Source organism: Cheilinus undulatus, linkage group 17, assembly GCF_018320785.1.
Source record: "Cheilinus undulatus linkage group 17, ASM1832078v1, whole genome shotgun sequence".
Lineage (NCBI taxonomy): Eukaryota > Metazoa > Chordata > Actinopteri > Labriformes > Labridae > Cheilinus > Cheilinus undulatus.
Window position 1 is genome coordinate 9,497,521 of NC_054881.1, and position 19,888 is coordinate 9,517,408.

The 19,888-nt window shown below is 37.9% G+C and overlaps 2 protein-coding genes across 3 annotated transcripts in view; one reads left to right on the top strand and one right to left on the bottom strand.

Moving 5' to 3' along the window:
* Nucleotides 1–7,444, bottom strand: part of pde8b (phosphodiesterase 8B) — an 82,471-nt gene extending 75,027 nt beyond the window's left edge. For both annotated transcript variants that reach the window (XM_041810359.1, XM_041810357.1), the window contains exons 1-2: nucleotides 7,348–7,444; nucleotides 1,154–1,228 (exon numbers count right to left, since the gene is read on the bottom strand). The gene's annotated coding sequence lies outside the window, so the exon portion shown is untranslated. The remainder of the gene's footprint in view (nucleotides 1–1,153; nucleotides 1,229–7,347) is intronic.
* On the top strand, nucleotides 3,702–12,289 carry LOC121524843 (corticotropin releasing hormone binding protein). The gene is made up of 7 exons (XM_041810361.1): nucleotides 3,702–3,807; nucleotides 3,921–4,014; nucleotides 7,311–7,468; nucleotides 7,909–8,119; nucleotides 9,113–9,258; nucleotides 11,710–11,827; nucleotides 11,917–12,289. The coding sequence occupies exons 1-7, from the start codon at nucleotides 3,715–3,717 to the stop codon at nucleotides 12,069–12,071; spliced, it is 975 nt and encodes a 324-aa protein (XP_041666295.1). The 5' UTR covers nucleotides 3,702–3,714; the 3' UTR covers nucleotides 12,072–12,289.
* Nucleotides 12,290–19,888: the final 7,599 nt, after the last annotated feature.

Genomic DNA, 19,888 nt, shown 5'->3' on the forward strand with positions numbered 1-19,888 from the left:
CAGGAGACTTGCATTCCCAAAGTTTCCGCCCCCTCACTCAGCAAGTTAAGAGCCCAAACAAGGACAACTACCGATCATCTTCCAATGATAAACATGCTGATTGCCCCATGACGAGACATGGACTACAACTATTACTTACAACCATTAAAATTAAGAATTTCTTTGGCTTTTTTTCTAACAATTACATTTTAGTGAAAGATTTTACAGATTGTGCCTTTAAGTGCATAGCCTGTAAACTCCACCACTGGGAGCCCCTAAATCAAAACAATAACAAAGGTTGACGAGTAGAGACAGCTCAATCCACCTGTTGCTTACTTCTTGTTTTATCTCATGTATGAGTTTCAAATAATGAGGGAGAAAAGCCGTTAAAAGTGGCCTTCCTGATCGGTATTGCAAGCAACCCCAGGACACTTTGCAAGTAGGTTGCAGCATTAACCAGGAAGGACATTTTTAAAAGATTTTTAGGGTTTTTTTTGCCTTCTATTTTGATAGGAAGGCTGCAGAGACTAAGGAAACATGTAGAGAAAGAACAGGGGAAGACATGCACCACAGAGCACCAGCATTGGGAATTGGTCCTGCTACCAGTACACCAAGGACTCTAGCCTCTGTAAAGGTGTGCATGTTCTGCCATCTGAGCTAAATTGCTGCCCAAGGAAGGGCACCTTAACAGCTTTTCTCCCTCATTACAAGAAATTCATCCATGAAACAAATATGGCGGTTTCCTGCGTAGTAAAAACACCTTATGGAATGCTATTTTTAACAAACATGTTCAGTTCAAAACAAGAGGTAAACAACAAAGCTTGGTGGAGCTGAACAGCAGCCTGCAGTAGTAACTGCTGGAAATATTTGAGTTAATGTAAGTAACCTTTAAGAATTATACATGTAATAAAGGAGTAGTCCATTTTTGATTATTGTTGGAAAATTCTACATATCGCACCTTTAACACTGAAACTTTCAGGATAAAATGACTGACAGTAAAGTTAGAACTCTCGACAAGTTCAGATTTTTGGACAAATTTAAAACTTGATAAATTCTAAACTTCCATTTACCTTCGAGGTGTGTGAATCATTCCAACAGAGTCCAAAGTTTTATATTGAAGTGAACATATAACTCTTATCTTGAGGATACAATCGAGTGTTTTTGTACAGCTCACCTCCAGGAGCGTGGGTAACACTGCCGTCTCTTTTCTGCATCTGAATTGACTGACCTTTCCAACAGCCTGAGGCACCTGCAGACGACAGGGACAGAGCTTAGAGCGGTGGAGGATCAGTACTCGGTGTCCTTGTCTCTCAATAAAGAGTCAGTGAAACTTGAAACTTTCTCAACAATAAAATGTTTGTGTCATGTCCATTCAATGTAATTTCAAATTTAAAAAGTTGAGCCAAATCACAAAGTCCAAACTGCACACTAGTAACACACTTAATAGATAGTGAACAGTTTATTTAAAGGTTTTTCTAAATAAAAACAACATTTTACCAGTTGGAAAAAGTACATGACTATTGTACTTAAGTAAAGTACAGTTACTCCAGTTAAAACATATTAAAGTAAAAGTACTGCTCTATAAATCTATTCAAGTGAAAGGAAAATGTACTCAATTTAAATTTTACTTTAACTACTAAGCGCTGAGTAGAGGTGGGATATCTGACCTGGTGGATAACTTCACTCATGGTGCAAATGTGTGCCTCACATCAAATACAACAACAACAATCCAACAGAAACATAACCAAAGGAACCCTAGCATGGACCCCTGTACAAGAGGCAACATCCAGACACAACTAAACACATTCAAAACACATCTAAACACTCTGTCCAAGAGTATGATGGAGAAAACAGTTGTTTTGGGATGTGATGTGGACTCATTCTCTCATTATGTGCTACTGTTTAGTCAAAAGAGGTGGAAAAGGTACAAGAGAATTGTACTTAAGAAAAAGTACGGTTACTCTGGCTAACAAGTAGAAGTAGAAGCACTTATTTCAAAATGCACTTTAAAAAATACCAGTACTCAAAAAGCTTCTCATTTACAGTAATTTGAGTAATTTGAGTAACTGTAACCCCAGCATGTTACTTAGTCTGCTAAACCTCTTACTAGGGTTCTAATGGTTCTAATAGAAACTGCTTTTTAAGATACAAGTAGATCTAAAACATTCTGGCAGCAGATTGTAGCCCTCAGGCGCCCCCTCCTGCAGACCTTTACTGTGAGGCGCCAAGTCTGTCAGAATGAAAATACATGCTAAAACTTTCAAAATAAAATAGAATTAAAATTTCAGTTAGGTTAGGGTAAGGGTCCATGTAAGGGTTGGGATACCAAAAGTTAAAATTTAAAAACATGACCTCAAAAACCCAATTACAAAACATTTAATAAAGCTAAATAAACAGTCTGCTAACAGGAAAAGCTTGTCCTCCATAAAAAACATTCTAATGTAGCAAATTTAACCTACATAGGTCTGCTTGCTGAAAAAGGTATGTCGATAACAGAGATACGTAGCTATTATAGCTAAAGCTCACAAAGCTTGTGGATATCTATACTTATGAAGCTACAAAGCTTACATTAGCTACAAAGCTTACGTAGCTGAGTGAGTTTTAGCTACGTTTGCTAAAGCTCAAGTGGCTAAAACTCACTTAGCTACCATGAACTTAACCATGAACATGATGTAGCTAAAGCGAGTCACTGTCTTCTGAAACAGGTCTATACATAACTTCCCCCTGGGTTAGACCTCTGATCTTTTTCCTCTGTTTTATTTATGAAATGTTTAGTCTGTAATGTTTGCAATGTGGTTATTTCATGAATGACCCTCTCAGTAAAACAAAAACCAAAAACTAAATAAGATCTTGACAAACAAACAAGAAAACATTCTCTACAGTTAGTTATACAAACCTCAAAGGAATGACCAGATTGCTGTCTAAGCCAGAGGATGATGGATTACATCTTAATTTTGCAAATGACACATTTAAAGAATTGAAATAAATTAATTTAACAAACATGAACAACTGAGCCTGCATTTACAACATTTTAATGAATTTGCTAAGTGTTGTGCTAAGTGAGATTTGACAGATTTATGTCCAGTTAAAGGGCATTTTAATTTACAGGTTTTTGTGTTTAATGTTATATTTCTTCATTTCTTTTGATTTTATCTTTAATATGTTTTGTTTAATGTCCTGTCTTTGCTCTTAATAATGCTCTTAATGTTTTAGATTATGGCACAGTGTGGCATACTAACTAAAACATTTTAACCTACTGTTCTTAGGATTAAAAATGCTGCTCTATCAAATAAACTGCCTTACCATGGGAAATTCTGTATGGTGAATACATGCAGCAAAAAAGATTTTGGTTACGTAGGTTTTAATCCTCTCCATTTGATTTGTTCTGGATCTGTTAATGACTAAATACTTAAAAGTTGCTGGTTAATTTTGTACATTAGCATTAAAAAGTTGACACATTGGATCAGTACTTTAATATCAGCAGCCCTGGGACAAGATGACGTCTGTTTTCTGCCGTTTTAGCATCTTTTCTCATCAGCTGACACTCCTTGTCTCAACATGCTTGTCCATCATTTGCTCACGTCAAAACCACGTAATTGGCTTGGGGAGGAAGAGGGGGGTCTACAGTTGATGACAGCGACCATGTCGGTTGGCTGTTACGGGACTCGGGTCTATATAAAGCCGCTGTGGTCGTAGAGCAGCTCAGACTTTGGTGCGTCCTGCAGATCCACAGAGATGCGCGTCATGATGGAGCGCACGTTCCGGGAGCAGCTCTTCTTCCTGCTGCTCTGTCTGTCCGTCCTCAAGGGAGACTGCAGATACATCGAGGTAAGACTGGAGAAAAACCTAACTTTTCCTTACTGACCCACATTATTTTTCCATTTTTACTTTTACAAAGAAAAGTCCGCGACAAACGTTGATGGCACATTTTCATCTTGCAGAACAACGAGATCTCTAAAGATGAATTATACTCATTTTTCAACCCGGAACTGAAGAGAGAGACACCTGAAGAGTTAATGTACCGTCGACCTTTACGTGAGTTGAAATGACACACTTCCTTATAACTTAGTTTGTAAACACACTGTGTATCTGACAGATCCTTTATGTTAGCCAGACAAGCGGGGAATCGATTTTTACGCACGGATGTGCGCCAATTTCTCCTGATCAAAGTCACTTTCAACGTCCCAAATGTATCTTTTAGTTGAAATGTTTGTAACTTCCATTTACAGCATGAATTAAAAATGTCATTTTGCACCGGGCAAGTTCATGCATATTAGCCATTTGAAACATGTCTATTTTTGTGCATTTTATGTCTCTACTGAGGTGTTTCAGCTTGTTTGGTCTCTCCACGATTTTTGAAATACAGAATAAACTTCAAAGTAAACAAGAAAAGAGGACAAATAATTAAAGAAAAATCAAAACACAACCAAGATTTTAACACATATGCAATCTAAAACAAGTTCTACCATTTATGACGCTTCCTCATTTTCAGTTTTTTGTTGACATGGTCTGAGATTTTGGATCGACAAAGGGTCTTTAGGTGCTGCATATATATTTAGTTCTGTTTACTGTCTCTATTGCTTTATAGAAATCCAGATGGAACTGAGTGAGAGATGAATGTGAAAGTGAGGTGCAGTCAGTGAAGGCTTCAGCCTACACCTCTTCAGTCCTGTTTTATTGCTCTGTGTTGATCTGTTGGTGTTAATGCTGAAACAGCATTACCTTAATGTTTTTTTGTTTTTGGCCAGTGTAATTGAGTTTGTATGTTTAAAATTACTGAAATAAGTTAAACTAAAAACAGTCAAAAAGGGGCTAACTGCTCACTGAAACACAGTCAAAGTCAGAGTGGATGTCTGTGATTATCTTTGAAAGTATTCCTGATATTTTTCTCCCTGTACTTCTTTACCACTCACCTTTTTTCTTAAATTAGACTGTCTTTCATTTCCTTTTCTTTTAACATAACTCAGTGTTATTGTCTCTTATTGTGTTGTGTTTATGTTTATTTGTATCTTACCTTTCTCCTTAAAACTCTTTGGTCGACTCATGCTGTTTTACATAAATAAATCTGACTTTGACATCTTATATTAATTGAGTGAAAAATAAATAAAAGGAAAGCCTCCAGATAGAATGCACTCCAGTAGAAAATGACTTCTATAATATTAGTAGAGTTTTTGCTAGAATTGTTGTAAGATGCATTACAATAAGAAAAACTTTTAACTAAAATAATTTCTTTGCATTACATATTTATCTTGTGGTTTTAATTTAAAGGTTAAATTTAATTTATTAACTAAAAGTGTTGACATCAGCTGTTTAAAATAGATATTTTCCCCCTTTACTTCAGTGTACCAGCTATACCTGTACCAGTGTAATAAAGGAACAAAACTCTCATCATTAGACATACAACATTATTTATGTAATGTAATACAACCTTATGTAACATTTTTAGCATAAACTCTTCTTTTATTAAGTTCTGGTTTATTTTTTTTTAAATAGTCAAAAATGTGATAATTGTATTTAATGAGTTAAAGCTGAAATCATAGTGGTTGTTAGTGTCTTAGAGAGCATTTTACTCAAAGTTGTTCATATTCCTAATACTTTGGCTCCTCTCATGTGAATTAAAAGAGATTGTAAAAATATTAGGAACAGCTTTAATTATGATGATCCAGTAATAGTCCACCACCTCTATGGCTTCAGTAATAAATATCAGAGGTCTACCAATAATCAGTCTGACTGATTATCAGTGCCACTATTTGTCATTATGCTGATAATCAGTATGAGTGTTTTATTCCACTAATTACTGATAATACATAAATGAGCTGTAAAAGGTGTACAGTCATCAGAAATAACATCTAACCTTTATCACTGTTGATCATATTAAAAAAAAATCAGTATTTTTAGTGGTAGATTTTCATTTTTTGCTTTAAATGTATAAGGGTTTCAAATATTGGTTATTGTTTCAAGAGCAACTACTCATCGTTATCAATCCCAAAGAAACAGGAACGCTCAACCCCTAATAAATACAAAAAGGATATGTGGATGTTATATTTAAATGTTGGTATTGGCGGTGGGGAAAATTTCTTTATGTATGTATAAATGTACTTCATTAGATAAAACATAAAATTGAGGAGTTTTGATCAGAAACAACAGACCTACTTCATCAGAAGAATTTTTTTCTCTTCATCCTTTAACTTTAAAGTTTAACCTGAAGAATACAGCTCAGGTCTGAACTAAAACTACATTAATGTCTTGCACTTGAGAAAAAAAAAAAGTGTTTTTTCCGTGTTCATTTTCAACTACTTTGTCAGGATTGTTTCTAGGAGCCAGCCCCAAGCCTGATGTTTCATTAGTAGAAAAACTGTTAATTTGAAAGAATAAGCTCCATTAAATAAGATTCCTATTTTATAGTGCCCCACAGGGATCATCGTCTGTTAGTAGCTTGTTACAGTTATTTTTGTAGCTCTCTAAAAAGACAGATGGAGCTTGGATTCACCACTGTTATTAATAATATTTAACCTTGCAAAGCAGATGGATACGCCCGTTTCCTTGTTTCTCACTGGCAAATCCATCTTGCAAAGCTCCTGTCTGAACAGTTTGTGCCCGGTAAGAAAGTGACAGGACCAATCAGCGTCAAGGGGCAGTACTTTGGGGCGTGGCTAAATCATGTCATGGCTGAAGAGATTAGCGTGGATGCTGCTAAAGTGCCAGTTTTATCAAAACTTGACAACATTTCATTGTTAAAAGAAGAACAAAGAACAGCACGAGTTGTTTTCTTTTCAAAAACAACAAAAGTCGTGTACTGACATTTTATTTAACCTTTATTTAACCAGGAGAAAACCTCATTGAGACTAAAAATCTCTTTTTCAAATGTGTCCCGGCCAAGTGTCCTGGACATGTCTACAGTCGCCATGGTTTGTGTTCTGTATGGAGTTTACTCCTCGGTTGCTGCGCACGTGCATCTAGCAGCGACAAGGTCACGTGTAAGGACAGACAGAACGTTCATCCAGTCACTCTCAAGAGTTTTTTTTTCAAAGGCTCTGCCCTTTCTGAAACACTGTCTATCAAATGTTTTCCAGATGGATGTGTTTCACACATCCATCTGATGTGTCAGGTTAAATAATAATTAGTTACTATTGTAATCAATAATAATACATTTTGAATGTATGTGCAATTGTTAGATAAAAAAATGTACATATTTTAATTGCTATGGGCTTAAATGAGTTTGGAAATGGTACCTCAGATATCTGCAAAAACTTCAGTATTGAGCATTTTGTACGATGCACCGTTTGTATTATAATCTATGTTAATTGTATGATGATGTGATTCTGTCTCAGGCTGTCTGGACATGATTGCAGTGGAGGGTCAGTTTACCTTCACAGCAGACCGTCCTCAGCTCAGCTGTGCTGCTTTCTTCATGGCCGAGCCCAACGAAGTGATCAGTGTGGAGTATGACAATGTTGACATCGACTGCAGCGGAGGAGACTTCATCACGGTAAACTAACAACCTGTGGTAAAAATACATTTAATAAGTACATTTAGAAATAAAATTACATCCACACTGAGTCCAACATTGGCTGGAATTTATAACCTCTTTAGCTTAGACATGGCTTTTTATAGAAATAAATGTGCAAATATTTAGAATTCACCTGGGATAAGTTTGAGTCTTTTAAAAGTGTATCTTATCACACTTAGCTGTAGTCAGCCAGCTTGCTTGCCTAAGCTTGAAAACACTTTCAGATTAGAGAGAAAGCTCCTTTGACAGAAGGCAGACATAGCCTTTATAACCTTCTTACTGTGAGTGACCTTCCCTTTTAAGCTCTCTCTCCATGTTTACAAGATGTAAACGTATCACAGTAGATAAATAAGTAAAGTATGCTTCCCAAATGAATAATTTTCTGACTCAGCTTCCTCCTGCTCCCTTGCCTCATGTAGGTGTTTGATGGCTGGGTGATGAAAGGAGAGAAGTTCCCCAGCTCCCAAGATCACCCGCTACCTGTGTACGAGCGTTATGTGGATTACTGTGACTCAGGATCACTGAGGAGAACAGTGCGCTCCTCTCAGAACGTGGCCATGGTCTTCTTCCGCATTCACAATGCCGGCAGCAGCTTCACACTGACAGTCAGGAAACACATCAACCCTTTCCGTAAGTAAGACTGTCACAAACAAACCGAGGAATGTACATGGCAATGCAGATTTTACAGCTTTCTGCCCATTTGTGCAGAGTAGGCCTCATTCGGTGCTGATAATAAGGAGCCTGGCAGGGCGATTTAGTCGCTGATTGCAACACAGAGGATAGTTTTTAATCAGATGAGGATTAGTTGGAAAATGTTTTACAGTAGAGTGCAAGGAAAAGAATAAAAACTCAATCCAAGGGCATGATTTTACCCAGAATTTGTTGATATTTTTATTTTAGCTCTGGAAAGTTTTTGAAAATTTACTAACAGTTGTTTTTCCTTTAAAGTAATTAAGAAAAATGAAGATTTGTTGAATTTGTTCTTCAAGAATTAAGTCAAACAGAGCTCTGATGGTCTAGAAGTTACATAGACTGGGTCCTATGTGCAGATACTATAGTCCTGAGGGAGATGGCCCAGGTTCAGTCCGATCTATGGGGTCCTACGTCATTCCCCACTCTTTCTTTTGCCCTGATTTCCTTTGCTATCCACTGTCCTGTCTTATCCATATTAAGGCAAAAATCTCTACATTTTTCCTCTACATGTGTGAAAGGTGGTATAAAAATACAGCTGAGGGGTGCAGACGGCCTATTGGTTGGGTCGTGCCTCATGTAAGGAGGCCATTCTTGCATGTGGGCAGCCCAGGGTCATGTCTGACCTGTGGCTCCTTTTCCCTACTTTAATTTCTCACTCCCTAATTGTCCTCTCCAAATAAGGCAAAAAGCCTAAAAATTAAGTCTGAAATATCATTGACTTGAAGCTTACACAACCCAAATAAATTCAACTTTACAAATTTGATCTATTCTGTAATTTAAAACCATTACATTATGTAATTTCTGGTTTGAATATCTTTTTATGCTGCTGTTGGTTTATGTCTGTGTGCATTTTTACCTGCTTCTCACCGACTATCCGTTCAGAAGTCTTCGTAAACATCTCTCCTTTCACGCCCTCTCATCTCCCTGCAGCCTGTAATGTCATCTCCCAGTCACCAGAGGGCAGTTACACAATGGTGATCCCTCAGCAGCACAGGAACTGCAGCTTCTCCATCATCTATCCTGTGGAGATCGACATCTCAGAGTTCAGTCTTGGACATTTGCACAACTTTCCCAAGGTAAACACATAAAATATCAACAGATTTTGTTTTTTATATCCACTAAATTTTGCTGCTGTGGTCTTTGATCTTCTTAAGGTTGTCAATTTTACAGTGCAAAGGAAATAATTCTTGTTCAAGATTTTCAAAGCCACCAGAACCTAAATAACATTAAAACAGCACTATTTCTCTAGAGTAACATGTCTGAATTTAACAGTTGACTTTTGTTTTTGCAAATATTCCTAAAGGTACAACATGTAGAAATTTCACACTGAAATGTTTTTTAATTATTATTTTTTTTAAATAAACATCTGTTATATTTTTTAGTTGATTTCTTACATTACCTGAAATATTTCCAACAGTTTTCAAAGCCAGAGAAGTACTAATTTTCACAGCCATTATGGATGTCTTATGACACATTTATTGGTGCTGTAGCAACACCAAGTGTTATGTCAAAGACGTAAGAGAGCATGAACTGCTGCTGGAAGCTGCCGTTCTGTTGCTGTATGTCATTTATATTTTGTGTTGCTTAATTGTGGCAGACCTGAATGACTTTCTGCCTTTGGCTGTGCTGTACAAGCTTCCCCCCTGGTTGTCTTAACTATGGTCCATTTAGAGTTTATATCCATTGAGGGCTGTGGTGGTGAGGTAGCAGAGAATCTCCCGTGAATTCTCGTTTCCTTTACCGTCATGTTTTGTTACTGTTTTGATTAAGAGCCCCCTGGTGGCAGGATTCACAGCCTGTGCATTTGACAAAAGTTCCACTAAGATTTTTTTTTGACCCAGGAGATCATATTTAAACAGCGATTGGTCACATATCAATGTGTTAGAAACATTATGAAACGGTATACAGGTGTCTTTTTATGCAGGCAGCAAGTAGACTGGTGGGAAAAGTGCAATCATATTGTAATCTACACACAAATGTAGACTGTAACCACCACACGCTCCATACATGCAATGAAATGGCTTTAAAGTGGTTTCTAGTCACCAGATTTTTCTTCTCAGCTCTTTTGTTGATACCCTGAATAGTGCTGCATGAATTGGTAATATGTGCAATCAGGTATACTGGGAAATATTGCAATTATGATATAATACATGTATGGTATAATGAGTCTACATGCTTGATTTACAAGGAAAATGCAAAGACTAGTAAGAGTTTGAAGTGCGTGTTTGCAAATATTAAGTAGCATAAAAAACAAAACCTGAAGTAGTCACTGCTTTCAAAATAACTTGAAACATTCCAAAAAAAAAAAGAAAATGTGCTTTTTGAAAACAAAGGTACTTCTAAAAGTGAAATCGTGGCACTATTGTAAACTTAAAGGCCTTTCTAAAGGCATTTTTTAACTTTCATGTAAGTACATAATTGCACTGCTTACATCATGATTGAAATTTAGGGTGCATTCTATTTATCCTGTTGACTTTATTGGAAAGGTGTTGTGAACTCATAATTCTGACTTGTAAGTCGGAGCAACCCCTAGTACCCCCGGTTACAAGCTCATAGCAAATGGAGCACATTCAACTTGGCTATGACCACATTTCTAGTTCTGACATTCAACTTCCAAGCTGCAAAATTGTGCACCACTAATCCTGAATGTGCGGAACTAAGTGAAGTATTGACTCAAATCTAAAAATTGTCATTATAACGTTTTATATCACAGTATATTCTAATGCTATAATGCCCATGACTGTTTTCAGAGGTGCACATGTGAATTTGACTTGAGTTGTTGAATTCAGGTTCACAAACTGTTTTACTGGATTTAGGAAAAGGTTGTGGATTAAAACATCTTTAACTCTTACATCTTTAACTTTGGTAGTTATGGTCATTCAAAAGAAAAAAAGATTTTTGGAGACAGCTGTGAGACTAAAGGCTACTGGCATTTCTAATCTCTTCACCATGCCATGGTAAAATTGACTGCCTTGTTTCTGTTGATAAATATGCAATGAAAGGCATTGTTTTGCCTTCATTTAAGTCAAGATATGGTTGTTAAAATGCAGCTCTAATGTTGCTCACTTCAGAGCAAGGGGCAGTCGTTTTGCTCAACATCTAACCTTTATGAGCCTACCTCTCTCTTAATGTTTTGTGTTTGAAGAGTCTTCTGAAAGCAGCTGCTATCAATCCATGTATACTAGACAAGACCGCTGAGAAGGACAGAAAATGTGGAGAGAGAGGGAGAGTGGGAGTTGACATGACCCAAAAAGTGTCAAGAAGGATATCAAATCTGCTACCAGTCCATCAAAGTCCATATCCTCTGTAAATGGGTCATGTGTGTGTTTTACTGTTTGAGATGACAGATTTGCTGATGTGGAGAGTAGACCTCTGCAGACAATTTGGCAAACCAGTGCTGAACAGCGGCGGGTCATTTTGAGTCTAATTGAAAAAATTGACGACCAGTGCTTTGCTGTTGCTTCTGTAGTGTAAAACTGCAGATATTTCATGTTCCACTCTAAAAATCCATGTGTTGATTTCCGCAGAGGTCCATGCCTGGCTGTGCAGAATCAGGAGACTTTGTGCAGCTGCTCGGAGGAAATGGTATCGACACGTCGAAGCTGTTGCCCATCACAGACCTCTGCATCTCCTTCACTGGACCCAGTGAGTTCTTACTCATCCCTCTTTGTCTATCTTGATTAAAAAAATATCCTTTCAGCTGGATTTAATCTTTCATATCCTCTGCCCTGCAGCTCACATGAAGATCGGCTGTGATAACACGGTGGTGAGGATGGTGTCCAGTGGGAAGTTTGTCAGCCGAGTGTCTTTCAGCTACAGATTACTGGACAGTCAGGAACTGCAGACGATCAAACTCAACAATGTGGAAGATTTCTGTTTCAATAACTGATCCAATGGTATCACAGAGAGACCGACGCATCATTTGACTGTAAAATTGTTTTACTGAAAACAACAGATCCACCCGGTCAGCCCATCCATTTAGACAAATGTCTTAAACCCAAAGACATAAAAATAAAGTGTATTTAAAGTAAAGATATGTACATTAACAGTGATGGTGTAAAAGCCTCCTAAAATCATTGGACTTTTATTTTGCCTGTCTTATTTATTTTCACCATTTTCACTTGTTGTTTGTTGCCAAATAAATCTCAATGAAGTGTCCTTTTGTGTTTGGTTGAACTTTTAATGCGTTATATGTTTTTCTTTGTGTATTTATTTATGTTCTGTATGGGTTTGTGGTCAACATTCTTGCAAAGGAATGGTGCTAAAATGAATGTTCTAATTACTGTTTATGTTGTTGAATGATTTGCAATGTGCCGAGTTCTTGCAACTGGAGATGGAGAAGGCAATATGGAAGGTGTTCAATATATTAAATACAAATGTTCATTGCCATTATGCAGTTAGATTTGTATAAAAACTTTTTGTAATAAAATTATTCTGCATGACAAAGCACACATCCTTGGTTTTGCTCAGATTTGTTCTCAATCAGTTTTACATTTGTGCTACAATGGTTATTAAATGCAAGACTTTACTTATAAATTGTGTACTGTATCACACAGTCCTTGTACAAAATATCCAATCATTAAGTCTTTACAACCCTTTTGAATGTGACACCACTCAGTCTGTCTTGCCCAGTTACACCCCGGCCTGGATGGCAGAAGGGACATGCTAATCTTTGTAGTGCACATTTTGTACGCGGAAGGTTTAGTACACGTGTCTGGAGTGTGAGTGGATGAATGTTCTGTCACATATTAATGGGTCAATCAGGGCAACAAAACACGTGACGTAGCTGCACCCGAGGTGCACGTGCGCAGCTACCGAGGAATAACGCAAAACATGGCAACTGTAGACATGTCAGTACACGACTTTTGTCGTTTTTGAAAAGAAAACAACTCACTGCTGTTCTTTGTTCAGCTTTTAACAAAGAAATGTCGTCAAGTTCTGATAAAACTGGCGCTTTAGCAGCATGCACGCTAATGTCTTCGGCCATAATTGCACCGGCCTCTTGTTGCTGCTTGCTTACGTCATGACTCCGCCGCCCCTGAAAGTACTGTCCCTTGTTGCTGATTGGTCCTGTCACTGTCAGGCCCAAACAGTTTAGACGGGAGCTTTGCAAGATGGATACGCCAGTGAAAAATAAGGAAACGGGCATATCCATCTGCTTTGCAAGGTTAGCTGAAATCCATGTGAAGTTAAAATGAAAAAAATGAGAGCTTGAGCTCTGGGTACTGACCAAAAGAATGAGATAATGGATACAAGTGGCTGAAATAAGTTTGTCTCCAGAGCGTGGCTTTGCTCAGCCTTAGAGAGTGAGGGAACTAGGTATAGAGCTACTACTCCTCCACATCAAAAGGAGCCAGTTGAGGTAGTTTGGGTATCCGATCAAGATTCCTCCTGGGTGCCTCCCTTTGTCTTCTGGGTATGTCCATCTGGGAGAAGACTTCTGAGAAGTCCCAGAATGTGCTGAAGGGATTATATACCTTGTCTGGTCTGGAGCAATTTAGGATCCCCCAGGAAAAGTTGGAAATGTTTCTAGGGAGAGGGATTGCTCAGTCAGCTGCAGGGTGAAAGAAAGTTATGTGCCATTTTTGGTGCTCAAGTCAAGCAAACACCTCACTATGATTCCTTTAACTAGACACAGTTTGTAAACCTGAAAGTTTTCTGTAAAATGGTCTGAATGTCTGCAAATAAAAGCTGGATTTGATAGGGGAGTTGTTCACACACTCTGTGGGAGTGTGCACTAATGTTCAGAAAATGGGAGCAGGCGCTAGTAGGATCTCACAGAGATGTGCGAGTTTTTTTTCGATAACAGTAATTAAAGCAGAGGGTGGGTGATGTTAAAGCAACCATTATTTGTAAAATAATTATTCACAGCCTGTGGGCTTACATCTTGGTAAACAAACTTAAGACAGTCAGGGAAGCATGTGCCATTTCATAATCCCTTCATATGTGGGATGATGTCACAGTCGGTGGTATATAACTGGCCTTCGGTGTCATAACAGAGGAAACAGCAGAAGATATCGCTAAAATTAACAGCTTGAATGGTACGAACCAATGGGGCAACCAGTGATTAAAGGCTTGCAGGTGTATTATCGCTGACAGACACCTGGAGCCACAGCTGGTGATGTACGACAGTGTGATGATGACCCATGTCTTTATTGCAGTGTGTGTGTGTGCTCATACCTGCTGTAGTAATAAGCACCTCTGGGGGTCTTCCACTAATTTGAAATTGAATATCACGGCAAAGAGAAGTGAGAATCAAGCGGCTGTGCTGCAGTCTGAAGGGACTTCTCTATCAATAATTCAATTATATGAACTGGTGTTATCCTATAGCTTTCCACAGAATGACAATATGTTGGTATTGGGTGACGCCATCCTGCCTTGCCACATTCTTTATGTAGTTTATTTTTCTTTCTGTGCTTTTGACGGTATTCATCAACAGTAACTTGTTAAAAAGTACTCATTTAACATCATTTGTCTTTCTGAGTGTTTCACTTGATACTCCATAATCAGCAGGTGAGCTGGGAGTTTGGAGACTTAGTACTGATGAAGGCAGCATATTCCAACAGTCATCCTAGAGCAGTGATTATCAACTGGCAGCCCGGGGGCCACATCAGACCCCCCCGCATCTTCCCATTCGGCCTCCAGAACATTATCAAATTCAGAACATGTGCAGAGAAAAAAAATGTCATTTTAGGCATCTTTTATCCTTTTTCTTCTTTGAATAAATTCCCTGCAGCTATTAAAACAACTCCAAAAGCAACTGAGATTGAAAGTTTAACCAGGAATGGCTTTATGTTTCATCCAGATTGCAGAAATCCACCTGCCAGCCATTATTAGGAAATATGATGCACGTTAAACACGTATTTATCAGTCCATTCATGATAAAAAATGTTTTCTATGTAAAATCTTGCATATTAGCATCAAACCCTGTGATGGGCAACATAACAGCCACAGAAATATTCTGCTAAAATATCTCAATCGCCCCCTTGTGGCTGGCTGCGATATAACAACAGATCTCACTGTTAGAGCCTGAAAATGACATAAATTTGAAAGAAAATAAAAATATGCGGACAAAAAAAACGTTACTTAGACCAATTTAAAAATTCCTTTAGTTTAACCTTAAGTCTGGCCCCCAGAGTGCCTGTATAGGAAAAAGCTGGTGCTCTTACAAATGTAGTTGATGACCTCTGTCCTTCATTTAAAGAGTACAGGATAATACTGGCTGAAGGGAACTGCAGAAAAATGTTGAAACAACTGCATCATTATTAAATACGAGTCATGCACTTCATTTAATACATTTACAACAAGGACACATATCTCTCTCATGCATGCAGGTGATGATTAAATACAACTAAGATGATGACCTCTGTCCTTCATTTAAAGAGTACAGGATAATACTGGCTGAAGGGAACTGCAGAAAAATGTTGAAACAACTGCATCATTATTAAATACGAGTCATGCACTTCATTTAATACATTTACAACAAGGACACATATCTCTCTCATGCATGCAGGTGATGATTAAATACAACTAAGAATATATTTTTTCAATGAAATGGTGAGGAAGTATACTTGGCTGGCTGTAAATACAGCAAAAAAAAAAAAAAAAAAAAAAAAAAAAAAAAAAAAGATTATCATGAAAGTTCATTTTCCCATAATTTCATTCGGAAAGTTAAACTTACATACATTCTGGATTTATCACACACAAAATGAAATGTTTCAGCTGACAGCTCATAAAAAGCAGTACCTCAAATATTCAAATATTGTGGAAATGTCAAATCTCTTATCAGTTGTTTCAGTCCTGAAAAGAGCTCTGATCAGCTACTACTCAAAACACCTGCAAAGGTTTCCTAAGCTTTTATTCTGCCATTTTGGTTCAGTACTCACAACCAAAATCATGAGAAAGACTATTGTTCAGAAGGTAATCATCCACAACCTCCACAAGGAGGGTAAGCCACAGAAGGTCATTACTAGAGATGCTGGCTGTTTTCAGAATGCTGTATCAAAGCATATTCATGTAAAGTTGACTGGAAGGGGAAAGTGTGGTAAGAGAAGATGCACAAGTAACAGTGATGAGACTGGCCTTCAGAGGATTCTCAGTCAAAGCAGATTCAAGAACTGAGGGGAGCTTCACAAGGAGTGGACTGAGGCTGGAGTAAGTGGATCAAGAACCACCACACACAAACGGGTCCAGGAAATGGGCTTAAAGTGTTGTCTTTGTAGTGTCAAGCCACATCCGAGTTTGGAGGAAGCTCAGAGAGGCACAGAATCCAAGGTGTATGAAGTTCAGTGTTCCAGTTTTCATAGCCAGTGATAATTTGGGGTGCCATGTCATCTGCTGCTTGGTCCACTGTGCTTTATCAAGTCCAAAGTCAACACTGTCAGCCAAACAAGGAGCTCTTAGAACACTTCATGCTTCCTTCTGCTGAGAAGCTTTATAGAAATACTGATTTCCTTATGAACCTGTCTGTCTATGCACTCTTTGTAGAAACACATGAACTATAAATGTTCTCTGAGAGTGAGTGGATGTTCTGACACAGCCACTGTCAGCAGTCTGTTGTAACATGATACTACCTCTCATTAACATTCATGCTTTAGCTGTGTTCACAGATCAACAGTGAAATAAAATGAAGAGACAACATGCCCTGTAAGATGTTTGATAAATTTCTAAAAAAAAGTTTCTAAATTAGAACTGTAATTGTCTTCTATTCATTATTAATAGAGAAGTTGTTCTACTCTGTGTAGATATTAACATTATGCTCTTTAATACCATGAAAATGTTGAAATGTTGAACAAAGGAAATGTGTTTTGAACCGACTTAAACTCTGACTGATTGTGATGATGGCACTTGATTGAACTCCTCTGTCTACAGATTGTGAAAAATCAAGCCTGACATTTGAATCTGGCCTTTCAGAGAGGCAAAATTATCAATAGTAGTCAGTCACTCTGTGGGAACTCAGAGGGAAGATAGCTATTTTTAGAGTTGTGCTTTAAAAACATCATGGCTTATTATCCGTGACTTCTAAAAAAGTACATTTGTTTTGGATAATTAAGTTTTCATCTGTTATATTTGGGTAAAATATTTGTTTCCTTATTTGTTTCCCCTGCTTTTCAAAAAGCATCTTTTCAGAGACAGCCTGATCTCAACCAAATGCATATTTATTTGAAAGCACCTCAGTTTTATAGTCAGTCTGCTCTATAGCAGACCAGGTTGGTCAGTATTTTTAGCTTGTATGTTGTTGCCATCCCCCTAGGGATGACCACACCGTTTTGTGAGATAAAACAAGCTGGTGTTGAAAATCTAGGTCCTCACGTGCTGTGCTTTATAATAGGATCATCCTCCATCTGTTCCCAGCAGCACCAAAGGTGTTCTCACATATGATGAGGCTTCACACGGGTGTGAGAACGCTCTTAAATGTCTCTAAATCCCAGAGCTGTTCTCACTAGCTGTGAGGAAACCCTGAAACCTAATTGCTCTTTTCAGCAGCCACCATGGTGGAAAAATTAAGCCAATGGCAAGTAATTTCATGAGTGTCCACCTGAAGCTGGCTGCAGAGACCCTGCCTTTATGGACAAAAAGTACCAGGACTCTTCATTTTTTCACTGACTTTATCACCTAATTTCCTCTACAAGTTTATGACATCTGACATCTTGTTTGCTCTCAGTTCTGCTTGTTAAATACAATACATCTCCTCATCCTGTGCAATGCTTAATTTCTTCTTTCAATGCTATTTTATCAATAAAGTGAGTTCTTTAAGCAGTCAGATCAGCTGTAAATGGAGCACATCTGACAAAAAGAAGGTGCTAATTAAGTCCAGACAGATACACACACACACAACAAATATAAAGCCCACTTTAATCCCCCTGCAGCTGTGTAACCTTTCTTCACTGTCCACAAGGTCCTTAACACATTAAAGTTTCACTCAATTTTCACCTCATCACCATCAGCTGAGACTCTTAATTAGTCTAAGAAAATGCTGAAACCATTAAACACACACACACACACACACACACACACACACACACACACACACAACCAGGAGTCACTCCTAATGAGGAGTTATGACACGGAGAGTGACGCACAGAGTGACGGAACGGGGGAACGGACAGCATGTGGGAGATAAAGGCTAGAGGAGTTTTTCAAATACGTTCATCACAGGATGCACTGAGTGGATGAGTGACATTCTAAGTGACGAGAAACTGTCCTGGAACAACAAATCATATCTTGACCTTGCTTTCCCTCCTTTCACCTGCTGAGTATTGCCACCACAAAAATTCTCCTTAGCTCTACATGTTTTTCCTGGTAATGTGACTCATGTTTGTTTGTAGCATTTTTATTCCAGGTCTTTTCCCACAAAAATATGTTGACAGCAACGTCTAAGTCTTGGTCAATGCTCATATTTTATTAAAATTAAGTTTCCAATCCTGAAACAATGCTAATGTACAGTATTATATTAACTATTGCAGTCTGCAGGAAGTCTTCAGTTCCTGAACAGGAAATTCAATCACAAGAAATGAGGAGAGACATTCATAGTTTGTGCTGAGTGGACGGGGAGAGTGAATTTACAAGAGCAAGAACATACTAGCTACACTATAAAATAATCAAAGACTCTTGAAAAATGAAACAAAGCACAAAATTACATTATAGCATCTACTCAAGAGAAATACAGCAATTATCCTGCTCAATTATAACTAATCAAGCAGTATTATTATAACCAGGTGTGTTTGTGCAAGCATCATTGGTGTGCATGAAAGCATCAGTACCATACTGTTTTTCAGTCATTTTCATACACGTCACTGCTGAGAATGTCATCGTAAATTAAATGCCTGTTGGAAATTTTACAAGTGGAATGCACAGAAGGAAAGCCCTCAGAAGAAGCAGCTTGTGTCTTCACTTTTGTCCTCCCAAAGGTGAGAGTTTTTGCATTTTTGCTTGAGGGAGAGTTAGTGTGATTAGCTGCTGGACCCAGGTGGTCTCTGCGTATCGGGATCACCATGAGTCATCAACCCAAAGCACACAGTCATCTCCCAAAAGCACAGCCTTTCTTGCCTTGTAAAATGTCCAGTAAGTGAACACTGAACACGTACTCTCACACACAAACATGCAGAATCGTGCACTGTAAAGTACATTTATATTTTGTATGATTCTGAAGAGTGTTTTCTTTTAAAGCTGCCCTATGCCATGTATTCATATTTCATAAGTAGACAAAAATAATCTTCAGTTTTCATCAAGATTCCTTTTAGTGCTAAAAACTGGTGAAAGTGTAGGAGCAGAATACATTTCCCATCAAATGAACTTAAACAAGACAATCCATAACAGCCCATTTTGACACAAAAACATCCAGCCAAGATTAATAATGCAATCATTTATTTTATTACTGTTTGTAGTGGATATGAGTTTTATTTCCAAGGGAACTGTTTAATGTTATGCTACATCAGTAGAAACATAAAGCGTAAGGTCAAATATTTTCAGTACAATCAGAAATCTCAAAAGAATCATGCAACCTGATCAAATATACAGTATTTTCAAGTGGTTTCAGATAAAGCCTTTGAGGGCAACTGGCTCATTTATTGTGATCTATTACACAAAATATAACTGACAGCAAAACCAATGTATAACACAAATATTCCCAAATAGGATGGTGCCTGAGTCCAGAATATCTGATCTATGTAAAATTAGGGGTCTCATGTCATCAGGTTGATTTAG

What these genes read in the sequence shown, in the direction of transcription:
- LOC121524843 (XM_041810361.1), top strand. Translation starts at nt 3,715, where the DNA reads ATGCGCGTCATGATGGAGCGCACGTTCCGGGAGCAGCTCTTCTTCCTG. An exon ending in GCGGAGGAGACTTCATCACG is followed by an intron (nt 7,469 to 7,908) that starts GTAAACTAACAA and finishes TGCCTCATGTAG; the next exon opens with GTGTTTGATGGCTGGGTGAT. An exon ending in CATCTCCTTCACTGGACCCA is followed by an intron (nt 11,828 to 11,916) that starts GTGAGTTCTTAC and finishes TCTGCCCTGCAG; the next exon opens with CTCACATGAAGATCGGCTGT.